Source organism: Salvelinus sp. IW2-2015, linkage group LG13, assembly GCF_002910315.2.
Source record: "Salvelinus sp. IW2-2015 linkage group LG13, ASM291031v2, whole genome shotgun sequence".
Taxonomy (NCBI): domain Eukaryota; kingdom Metazoa; phylum Chordata; class Actinopteri; order Salmoniformes; family Salmonidae; genus Salvelinus; species Salvelinus sp. IW2-2015.
This window is the reverse complement of record NC_036853.1, coordinates 3,165,996-3,178,478: the sequence shown is the minus strand read 5'-3', so window position 1 is coordinate 3,178,478 and position 12,483 is coordinate 3,165,996. Positions and strand designations below refer to the sequence as shown.

Genomic DNA, 12,483 nt, shown 5'->3' with positions numbered 1-12,483 from the left:
ACTCATATTTACAACACAACATAGCATATACTGTAACTTAATTTACCATTTCTAAATGATGGCATGTGACTTGCAATCCCTGAGTAAGTCCTACAAAACCACATGTCCTGGTCTGTTTAATAATGTTTTCTAATCAAAGTACTATTACAGCTTGCCCATGGCTGCCCTGATTCAACCGAAGTCTTTCTTTCTTTGAATCTGGCTGCCGAAAACATGGGTTTCACACCAAGCTTTAGAATAATCAATATATTTTACAATGTTCGCCTAAATTGAGTCTTGGATGCATTGTTGTCCTAACTTGACCCATGAAGGCTCTCCTCCACTTGAAAATGCGAATATCCCTTTGAACAAGGTTACGACAGGATTTTCCACTGTTATGTCTTACTGTTTATATTACAAATAAAACGTAATTGTAAAAAAAACACCCAGTGCAGACCTGTGTCCTTTTTTATTTAAAAGAGACGTATATCGCATTCCTGGATATTCAACACACAGTGATGAAAAATGTCACACATCAACTGAAGAACAAATGTACCTGTCATATAGGTCTGACACACACTTACGTATTGACCTTTTAGACCTGGCAATGATTCGCAGGGCCTCAAAGGCGGCAGGTAGCCGAGCAGTTAGAGCTTTGGGCCAGTAACCAAAAGGTCGCTAGTTTTAATCTCCAAGCCGACTAGGTGAAAAATCTGTCAACGTGCCCTTGAGTAAGGCACTTAACCCTAATTGCTAAAGGGTTTCTCTTGATAATGGCTGACCCTGGCCCCATGCTCCGTGTGTGTCTCAGGGGGAGTTGGGATATGAAAGAAAACACATTTCCAATTCACACATGCATACAAAACACACTTGTACATGTGTGAAGTAGGACAAATATAAGTAGCCACCATATTATTATTATATTTCACACTTTCAAGAAACGGTCACACAAATCCACATGAAAGGCCAAATATATCTGAATCTATCTCAGTTGTAGGTCTTTTCATTGAGGCAATGTTTAGTTTGGTTTTTCAAAGTCATACTCTGAGACTATATCCATCCCTTCGCCGGTTTGCTCAGCTGGCAATTAATTATCACCTGTAAGATCCCATCTACCTCTTCTTCTCGAGGGAATTTCTCAGATCTGATCATGGGTCTCTTTTCCCTCAACATTGTCCATATCCATCTGGGATGCCATTCAATATGGACCCTCTGCGTCCCTTGGGCAGCCGAAGAAAAAATGTCCACAAGGAGCCACTTCTTGGGAAACCCTTCATCTGGTTCCTGGGCTTCCACGTTTTCCCCTCAATAGCGTACTCCAAAGTCATGGTTCGGTTCAGCGTGTAAGCCGAGTCGCCTCTCACCACGGCTGTGAACAGGGAGCCTTTGCTATTGGAAAAGTGCCCTGGCAAGGCTGTCCACTGGCCTGTGGTGAGGTTGTAGCAGTCCATCATGCATCTCAGGAAGTCATCTTGTGGCCCGTTACACATGACATACAGGTTATCCCGGTGAGCCACCATGGCGTGGCCGTAGCTCTGATGCTTTATCAGAGTGCTGACAAGCAACCACTGGTCTATCCTGGGCAGGTATTCATAGATTTCGGTGGTCTCCATGGGCTTCCACAAGCACACAAATATCCGGCCCATGCCCTTGGTGCACGCTGCTCCGGTGACTGGTCGAGGCAAATGAGCCACAAATGACCACCTTCCAGTCGCAACTTCGTAAGTTTCCACTGATGACATGATTGTTCGCTCGTACTCGCCCCCAATGGCATAAAGACATCCATCCAGTCCCACAAGAGAGAAGTTGTACCGCAACTGTTTTGGACTGGCTATCATGGTCCACTGGTCAACCTCCACACTGTAGCAGAAGCAGGAGTCCACAGCATATTTGCGGGCACCCTGCACCTGTATCCCTCCCACAACATACAGCTTGTTGTCCAGAACGGTCAGTCCGGCCATAGAGGTACTGGCCTCTAGGGGTAGGTCTGTGAGGACCTTCCAGTTTTTCCCATCATCGTCCAGGTAACACAAAGTCCTGTTGCCAGCGTGGATGGTTTCATCCACACCACAAGTCGAGTGGGCTCCAACTGCTACAAACACGCTAGGAACCAGTGACTCTACATATGCAACAAGTTCTGTTGGTAAGCTTTTCCTGACTTCGACCTCTAAGTCATGGTACATGTTCCGGATAAACAGTGCAGCAGCATGGTAGAGGGTCATTAGGCCAAAGGTTGCTGCGGTGTGATACATTAGCAAACAGTTATCAGAGTCGATCAGGTCCGTGAGATGTTTGGCAAGAGGCTCCACCTGCAGGAAGGCAGCGCATTCTATGGCCTCCACGATTTCGTCAGCATCCAGGATAGGTCTCTTGCCTCGTAAAACCACCAGTGTGATCAAGAATCCTCGAGCACACAGACCCTTCAAGTGGATTTCCTCCTGCCGGCATTCTTTCATCCCCGAACGGTAGAGAGCTTGGAAATACTCGCAGCTCTTTACCAGGAAATCTCTCTCTTCTGTAAAAACGGAACCCTCCACTACTAACTTTAACTTGGCTATCCCTAAATCATGTCCTGGGACCCGGTATGGCAAATCCCTTTCGCGCACTGCATTATCACAGCTGTTCCATTCCATAGCCTCATTGTTAGACATTGCGGTTGTTATTCCTCCAATTATATAATTTTGGATATTATTTCAATCACTAACTAAGTTAAACGAACAAGAGATAACAACATTTCCGAAAGACTTCTCTCTAGAACGGAACAAAACAGAAGTGGGTCTGCATATAGTTGGTCTACTCCAAAGGGAAGTTCCATTCTTTTCACAGCTATGGAAATAGCACTAGCTATACATAGCGCAGGACCAGCAACAGACATCAGTTGCGTGTTGAGGTCAGAAAAGCAAACAGCGTCCCACCAAAAAGGAGGTCAGGGATATCTGTTAAAAATGCAATACATCAAGAATATTGTGTTTGTTGACAACTCTGACATTCAAGGCCAAAGAAATGTCAATTTAGGTCAAATTAATTTAATCTATACTTGAGGGTTAAGTTTAATGCTATTACAGCTATCTACGGAACTCTGAATGACAGTAAGGTCAACCTTTAATTATAATGCAACTAACTGGAGATGTTACTGTACGCAGCAAATAAAATATTAGACGTGTGCTACTAAGAAATAAGATGTATCACATTAACCACACCATGGAATAGTATGACCCACATTTTACCATTGTCTTGCTGATAAAAGAGAAATATTCAATCTCTATTGAATAAGCCCTGCCTTAGTAAATGGTAATGATTTCTAGCTCAATTTCAATCACAATGGCAACAAGCCTTTCAGATGAAACATCTCTAATAACACTTTAATGGGGCTTCTCAGATGAGGAAGCAGCCTGCTCCACTCGCATTCGTAATCAAAGGTAATTAACAAAGCCCGGAAGCGTGGAAACGGGGTAATTGTAAGGTCAAAGGTCGCCCTGAACTGCAATAAAGTCTCTTCGTGAAGTTAACCCTCAGCCCCACTTATTGAAACTCATTAGCTTCACTCACCCAGACAGCATGGCCCTTCTGGTGCCAGCCATCGTTTCCATGGAAACTGGCCTCCAAGACGTCTTCTCTGTTGTCGCACTTTGAGCTCTGACCTGTGGAGGTCACATGATCTAATCTAAGTCAAGAGTCTTCTCGTGCCTGTACTCCTGTGCAATGCACCACCACGTGGATGCACTCAAGGCTTAAATCCATTCACATGGTCATCATAATGTATGACTATCAGTCATGTTGACGAAATTAAGTGCTGTTGAAAGTTTGAGTTTAGTCACTCATAGCGATTAAACCATGTGCTAATGTACTGCATTTCACAGCTGTAAGACTTACATTAAATATAACACATCTATACAGTATTTACACATATATACAGAGTCATACAGTATTCAGGAAACATCAATTCAATCTTGAAGGAGACTATGATTATCACCCTGTGAAACTATCATGAAGCACCACACATTCGAACTATCAACATTATTGAGACAAGATGTAACTAGCAACATAGGGAGACACACTCAGAGGTGATTTAAGTCATATACTTCTCACAGTGCTGTATATTGTTCACTTCCTAGTCTACAGATGTTGTAAACACTCCCATTAGACCTCAACACAAACAACTAGGTGAGAGCGGTAGTGAGAAGAGTCAGCGGACCACTGTCAGACAATCAGTTAAGATGGTGAGGGCGTAGTAAGGAAAGAATAAGCTGAGCACTGTCAGCAATCATTTAAGGTGATGAGTCATAGTGAAGCAGACTAATGAGGCAGAAGTCACATGACCTCAATGTTTTTGTTTGACAACCATCCTCCCCCCCCCACACCCCAACACCACCACTACAACGCACACACACACTTTCACAGTTTTAAAAGTAATTGGTATCAGACTGGATTGCTGTTGTGTTGTAATGCTATTTTGTAAGGAGACTATTATGAAAGCTGGTCACACACACAAGCTCCAGGGACTCTCATAACCAGATTGTTCTGCACCAACTGAACGAGGCATTACATGAATGTTGGCTATTGTTATGCATTTTCAAATTATATAAAGTTATTGAATGAATTTCACAAGCGTCTGTGCCTACTGGGTGTTGCAGGTGCAGGCATGCATTGAATTCCAAAGAGTAAACGTAGGCAAAGGAATTTGAGTCCTCTCAAAGTCCAAAAGGTGCCAGAGCATGATAAAGTAGAATCACATAGTGGAGATGTTTCCCGTTTAGTCCATCCTTTCAATCCCAAAACACAGATCATCCATGAAATCAAAGGTATATTTTTAACCATGTTAAGAAGCTGTATACTGTTTGTTTACAATTGCTTTGTTGTTTACAAAACATTGAAGTAAGACAAGCTTATATTTGGGGTTCTGAGGGGCACGACAATTGAAATAAGCTCATGAGGCATTTATAAGTCATATTCTTCAAGAATCAATGGGTATATATCATTAACTAAAAAATAAAAAAAATGTATATAGCATCTGCAGACTGCCCCTTTAATACACATACATATATACACATCTATACAGTATTTACAACATATATACAGAGTCATACAGTATTCAGGAAACATCAATTCATATCTTGAAGGAGACTATGATTATCACCTGTGAAACTATCATGAAGCACCACACATTCGAACTATCAACATTATTGAGAACAAGATGTAACTAGCAACATAGGGAGACACACTCAGAGGTGATTTAAGTCATATACTTCTCACAGTGCTGTATATTGTTCACTTCCTAGTCTACAGATGTTGTAACACTCCCATTAGACCTCAACACAAACAACTAGGTGAGGGCGGTAGTGAGGAAGAGTCAGCTGACCACTGTCAGCAATCAGTTAAGATGAGAGTTAAGATGAAGACTTAACTGTAACACTCCCATTAGACCACAACACAAACAACTAGGTGAGGGCGGTAATGAGCAGAAGTCACATGGCCTCAATGTTTTTGTTTTGACAACCGTCCTCCCCTCCCGCACCCCAACACCACCACGCTCTCACACAAACACACACACTTTCACAGTTTAAAAGTAAATTGTATCAGACTGGATTGCTGTTGTGTTGTAATGCCATTTTGTAAGGAGACTATATGAAAGCTGGTCACACACACAAGCTCCAGGGACTCTCATAACCAGATTGTTCTGCACCAACTGAACGAGGCATTACATGAAGTGTAAGCTACCGTGTGAATGTTCAAATAATAAAAGGTTTATGAAATGAGTTTCACATGGCCGGCTCTAGCCTTTTGGGGGCCCTAAGCAAGATTCGGTTGGCCCCTTCCCACCCCACACCTTGTGGCAAAACATTTTTTAAGTACATTTCCTGCAATTGTACACATTTTGCCATGGGGCGTAGAGAAAATGTTGCAGTTTTAAAGCAAGTTTACAGCAATTTTACAAATTCTGCCATGACTTATGCCATGTTAACATGATATCTGAGTGAAAATGACTAACAAAATCAATGGGGGCCCCCTGGAGATCAGGTCCCTGGGCACATGACCTCCGTGCCCGGTCAGTTTTCGGCCATGATTACTACATGTTTAGATAACTGGCTAGACTAACTACCAATCTAAAGATTGTTATCTGACATGGCTAATTGAGTGACTGTCAATGACTGACATAACAAGAGAAAAACTGCTGAATGCACAACCAAATTTCGAAATTGCACCTAGTGTACTCTACTATTCTTACTCAAAATAGTAAGTTGAGACCCCGATTGAGTCCCCCCCCCCTAAAAAAAAGCTGGCCCTGGAGTTTCATAAGGATTTGTGCCTAACGGGTGTTTGCACGCGCAGGCAAGCATTGCATTCTAAAGAGTAAACGTAGGCAAAGGAATTTGAGTCCTCTCAAAGTCCAAAAGGTGCCAGAGCATGATAAAGTAGAATCACGTAGTGGAGATATTTTCCCGTTTAGTCTGACCCTTTCAATCACAAAACTCTCACACTGTGACGAAGTATGTCATGTGTTGTGGCTCCTCTCATTACCTGTGCCCTTGGCTGGAACAACAGAGCGTAACAGGACCCACTGATTGTAATCCCTGCAAATGCATATATGTTCTGGCAGAGAGCTCTACCGTCCTCTGATATAACAGAGGTGCGAAGTGTCTTTAGCTTTTCATTATTGCTCTTCCTCAACCACGGAAACTACAGTCAAGCTTTGTTGGATTGTATTTTCATAGCGGTTGTGGTGTAGAGAAATCATAATCTAGGCCTACTATCATAACTTTCATTCAAAACATAGAGTGGAAAACAGAGTGGACTCCATTCATGGACGTCTACTAAGGAGGAGCGAACAGTGCAGGGATGACTTTCCCTCCAAAGGTCAGGGAGAAACTCYATCACATCAGGACGGGTTAAGGGCTTATTTATGATGTATCGTGTAGCCCTGTTACACCTCAAATGTTGATAGGAACACATTAACCCCCCATGAATTACGCACTTGGAAGGTGAGTCTGACACCTAGGATTTTGGATGACAGAATGATAACTTGCCAGTGGTGAAACGCTGACACTGTTTGGTCACCAACCATCCCTGTCCAGGCCCTTAGTCAGCAGCAGCACACGGGCTATCAAATCAAATCACATTTTATTTGTCACATGCGCTGAATACAACAGGWGTAGAACTTACATTGAAATGCTTACTTACAAGCCCTTAACCAACAATGCAGTTCAAGAAATAGAGTTAAGAAAATATTTACAAAATAAACTAAAGTTTAAAAAATCKAATCAGATCAAAATGTAACACAAAAAACAATAACGAGGATTTATACAGGGGGTACCGGTACGGAGTCAATGTGCGGGGGTACATGTTAGTCGAGGTCATTTCTAGCGACTATGCACAGATAATAAACAGTGAGTAGCAGCAGTGTAAAAACAAAGGGGGTCAATATAAATAGTCCGGGTGGCCATTTGATTAATTGTTCAGCAGTCTTATGGCTTGGGGGCAGAAGATGTTAAAGAGCCTTTTGGTCCTAGACTTGGCTCTCCGGTACCGCTTGCCATGTGGTAGCAGAGATAACAGTCTATGACTTGGGTGATTGGAGACTTTGACAATTTCCTCTGACACCGCCAAGTATATAGGTCTTGGATGTCAGGAATATGGGACCCAGTGATGTACTGGGCCTTACGCACTACCCTCTGTAGTGCGTACGGTCAGATGCCGAGCAGTTGCCATACCAGGCGGTGATGAAACCGGTCAGGATGCTCTCGATGGCGCAGCTGTAGAACTTTTTGAGGATCTGGGGACCCATGCCAAATCTTTTCAGTCTCCTGAGGGGAAAAGGTGTTGTCGTGCCCTCTTCACGGCTGTCTTGGTTTTGTTTGCACCATGACAGTTCACTGGTGATGTGGACACCAAGGAACTTGAAACTCTCGACCCGCTCCACTTCAGCCCCGTCGTTGTTCATGAGGGCCTGTTCGGCCCTCCTTTTCCTAYAGTCCACAATCAGCTCCTTTGTCTTGCTCACATTGAGGGAGAGGTTGTTGTCCTGGCAAGGATCCAGTTGCAGAGGAAGGTGTTTTGTCCCAGGGTCCTTACCTTAGTGATGAGCTTTGTGGGTACTCTAGTTTTGAACGCTGAGCTGTAGTCAATGAACAGCATTCTCACATAGGTGTTCCTTTTGTCCAGGTGGGAAAGGGCAGTGTGGAGTGCGATTGAGATTGCGACATAGTTAATAAGGAGTTGCTGATGTATTAGCGTGACCTAATGTGATCAATAATGTATACAATGTTGTTTTCAACTCTAGTCTGTGGATTAAACCCTACTCAAAGCTGTAACCCACATTTGTTACAATTGATGTCAGAGGTGGGATTATGCCACAGCCAGGCCAATGTTGTTTAGCAATGTTGCTTCTTAACTCAGTACTCGAGGACCCTGATAACAGGTGCACAGCCTTTGGCACAGTCAGTAGGGTGTTGGGTTGTCAAGCATGATGTCGTGGCTCCCACTCTTGGCTTGCCCAGAAATGTGATACAATATCTCTGGAAAGTGTCATTTGTAAGCATGACAAATTAGTCCGAATTGATTCTATGTTTTATGTAACAAACAACAAATAAATACATTTTTAGAGCTTTTACTATTTTGGCACAACAGGTTCTGTTGCCCTTTAGGGGCCATTTTTAGAGAAGATAGATCCACTCTGAGGGTGACCTCCCTGGACTGTAAATAAAGGGCTTGAGTGGAATTGGGGGGCAGGTGGTCGAGGGGTGGGGGAGACGGGCAAGTCACAAGTCACTGACGCACAGAGAGGTCACAGAGGGCACAACCGCAATAGGAGTAGAGTGGTGGTGGTGTTGGAAGTGGGTAGGGGGTGGGGGGTGGGGGGTGGGGTTGGAAATGGATGTAGTGTCACAGGTGCAATGGTAGAGGGGGGGTTACTGCCAGATTGATCTGATGTAATATTAGACTTTGTGTGTGTGTGTGTGTGTGCGCGCATGTGTGTGTGTTACGATTGTGACGGTCATGGAATTTTGGATGACGGTTATTGGTCAGCCAAATGACCGCTGTCACTGTAATAACCGCACAAATAGCAACAAAAATGTAATGTTTTAAGACAGCACATGTTCTCTTCCGCTACTGTACAGTCCATGTTACAGCAGAAACGTCCAAGTTACAGCATTTTCTAATACGTGGTTTTAACAGGGTATTAAGTGCATTGGGGTATACAATTATGTCTGAGTGTGTGAGAAAGAGAGAGTTAAAGCAAAGTACAGAATGATTACCCACCATGTCATTTCCCCAGCACACCTTAAATATTAGCTGGATCATTTCAATCAAGGTCATTGTCAGTGCACGTGCATCACTAGCTCTATGGAGCACCAGTTCCAGGTGCATTATGAACCTGAGCTACCAAAGACCTAATTGAGCAACGTCAGTGCCAGGGCCAATGAAAGGAGGCCTGCTGGCATTGTAAGCGAACCACTCTGCATTTCAGAGAGAGAGAGAGAGAGAGAGAGAGAGAGAGAGAGAGAGAGAGAGAGAGAGAGAGAGAGAGAGAGAGGGCAGTAAGGTGAATGACCTGTAATGATATCATACTTACTTAGAGCAGGCCTCCATATTCTGGTCACTATTTGGCAGGGCTTAGTGGAAGATCCACTCATGGAAGGCAGCTGTCAGGCAGCAGGTGTGTGGCAACATTGGTCTGTAGTGGATATTTCTGAGTCCTGATTCAAGTATACTTGTCACTCAAACAACAAAAGTGAAGTTTACATTCTAATTTTCACACAAGCATACCACCTAGAATGCATGACTAATATATTGCTTAATTATATGATTGCTTCATGGTGTGATTGCTTCGTGGTGTGATATATTCAGGGAATGATTGCTTCATGGTATGATTGATTGAATATTAAATCACATGATAAAAACAGACAATTGAAATGCCTTGTGTTCAAGAGCATGGTGAATGCAAACAGTAAATGGAGTGTTGAGTGTGTGTCAGTGTCAGCCAATTGCATGTGTGTTTGATTTCTCACCCAACAAACAACAATAAAACAGGTGTGTGTGTGTGTGTGTGTGTGTGTGTGTGTGTGTGTGTGTGTGTGTGTGTGAGTTCAATGACAGACTACAAAGGAGAGTTGACAAATCAACATATCCACTGAGGGGCGTGTGGTCAACAACCAATCAAAAACCAAGGGTGGGAACATACTCCACCAACAGAAGAGCAGTGTGTGTCAGTGGTCTCTTCTGTGGATTATTTTAAGGGCACTGAGTTTGGCACTGACAATATTTCAGTCATATATTAATATATTGTCAGCTGTTGATAGGTCTAGAATTATCCCCTAGAAGTGACCTATAGTACATATGTGCACAGTGCCTTTTACAAGGTCTTAAAGTACTTTGCATTGTATGGGGGCGGATTATCCCATCCACTACAGCAGCCATTTTGTAAAAGGAAGGAGTAGGTAGACGTTGCCCCGGAATGGCCAACCAGGGTGAGATATTTTTGTATCACCMTCATGGTTAAGGTTTGGTTTTGAGATTGAGTATATCTGATCCTAGATCTGTAGTTAGGGGCAACTTGGGGTAATCAGATCAGATGTCCATGATACTATAAGTGGCAGGTTGGGCATTCAGCCAGTATACCAGGGTAAACACTGTTGTGAAAGTGCCATGGGACCTAGTGAGCACTTGGTGTAACATCTGCTGTTTTTGTTGCTGTTGTTGTTGTCTTTGTCATTTCCATTGTATTTCATCTTATCTATAGATAAATATCTCATAGGCAGCCGGTGGCACCTTAATTGGGSAGGAGGGGCTCATAGTAACGGAATCAATGGAATGGTATTGAAAACATCAAACACATTGTTTCCATCTGTTTGATACCATTCCATTTAGTCCATTCCAGACATTATTATGAGCCGTCCTCCCCTCAGCAGCTTTCTGTGAGATATAGATTGATAGAGAATACAGTAATTCCTTGAGGGTGAGCTACTTCCTCTCCTGATCAGTTCCTATGGTAAATGTTGTCATGTTTATTTATAAACTGACAGCTTGATAGGCAATGTGAAGTTGACAGCTTTCACCATGGTGGTGTCACATTTTTATCCCAATGGGATGGGGGARGAGGAGAGGCATGGGGTTTGGTGTTCCTCCCCCTCTCACCCCCACCAATATCCTTGATTTTCCCCCTTAGCGACATCTAAATGTAGTCTGGCTAACAACTAACTCTCGAAGTCCTCCAGTGTGTCACAGCWCTTCCTGCTCTGTGAGCCACGTKGGTCGCGTCAGCCAGGCTAATCTACATGTACATCAYCATTTTAATATTTCCTTTGATTAAAGTTGGAGTCACATTTGTGACATCAAATTTAAAAAGGAAATTAACTTAAATAGGGATCAGGCAATTAAATAAATGTTAATAAAAACACCTTTTATTACTTTGCATTAGTACTCATCAGGAAAGTGAAGAAAACAAATAATTTAAAAAAATGTATCATGAATGTATAATATATCATTAATTAATATAATGCATTTGAATAGAATTACCAACAAAATGATTTGCTATTTGAATTATCTCTCTGACTATAGTACCAGCGGTGTAGCAGTAAATAATATAATACTATGTTATTTTTCTCTGGCACAATGTTCAGGGTCAACCTTCTATCTGACAATTGACTGACAGCTGAATGTACTGAGGAGACAAAGTATTCAATTTTTACTTAGAACAGTAGAACATGCATATGTTCCCCAGATGAAATGGATTGAGTGGAATGAACATTTTCAGTTCAAAAGTTCCATCACCCATTACTTTTGGTGAATTTGGGAATTTTGTTTTCTGATCGATCCCTAAACCCTAACCACATACACCCAAAAACACAAAATTACAGAAAGAAAGAAAATGTTCTTTCCTGTCAGAAAGGTACATGCTAATTCCTCATCCCTCCATTTCTTTCTTTCTTTCTTTCTTTCTTTCTTTCTTTCTTTCTTTCTTTCTTTCTTTCTTTCTTTCTTTCTTTCTTTCTTTCTTTCTTTCTTTCTTTNTCTTTCTTTCTTTCTTTCTTTCTTTCTTTCTTTCTTTCTTTCTTTCTTTCTTTCTTTCTTTCTTTCTTTCTTTCTTTCTTTCTTTCTTTCTTTCTCTCTCTCTCTCTCTCTCTCTCTCACACTCTCATTCTTTCTTTCTTTCTCTGTGTCTCCTTCTCCATTTCCCCTGGAGCGTTCCATCTGCTTAAACCCTGATAAATGCCTCGCTGGCAAAAGAAAATTGAGTGGCCCCATCAATCCCAGTGAAAGTCAAGATATTACCAAGAGGACTGAGGGCTTTTTTTGTGGCGCACAGAGATTCAGAGGTGGGAGGGGCGAGTAGAAAGGAGGAAGGCAGTAGTGACCTAGATTCAGCGGGGCACCCAGACATAATACGACAGGTCACATGATAATGGCCCTGCCTCAGCCAAAACAATAACACTGGAGATCTGGGAGTGAGGAGGCCGAGGGCAAGGGATTCTGGGATATCTGCGTCGGAGAACGCTTTGATCTCCT

General features: G+C 42.6%; 1 protein-coding gene across 1 annotated transcript; it reads right to left on the bottom strand.

Moving 5' to 3' along the window:
* Positions 1–432: 432 nt before the first annotated feature.
* Positions 433–2,752, bottom strand: kbtbd13b (kelch repeat and BTB domain containing 13b). The gene has a single exon (XM_023998681.2). The coding sequence runs from the start codon at positions 2,628–2,630 to the stop codon at positions 1,146–1,148; it is 1,485 nt and encodes a 494-aa protein (XP_023854449.1). The 5' UTR covers positions 2,631–2,752; the 3' UTR covers positions 433–1,145.
* Positions 2,753–12,483: the final 9,731 nt, after the last annotated feature.

Bases quoted from the DNA above. Each gene is read 5' to 3' on its own strand.
- kbtbd13b (XM_023998681.2), bottom strand. From the start codon at position 2,630: ATGTCTAACAATGAGGCTATGGAATGGAACAGCTGTGATAATGCAGTG.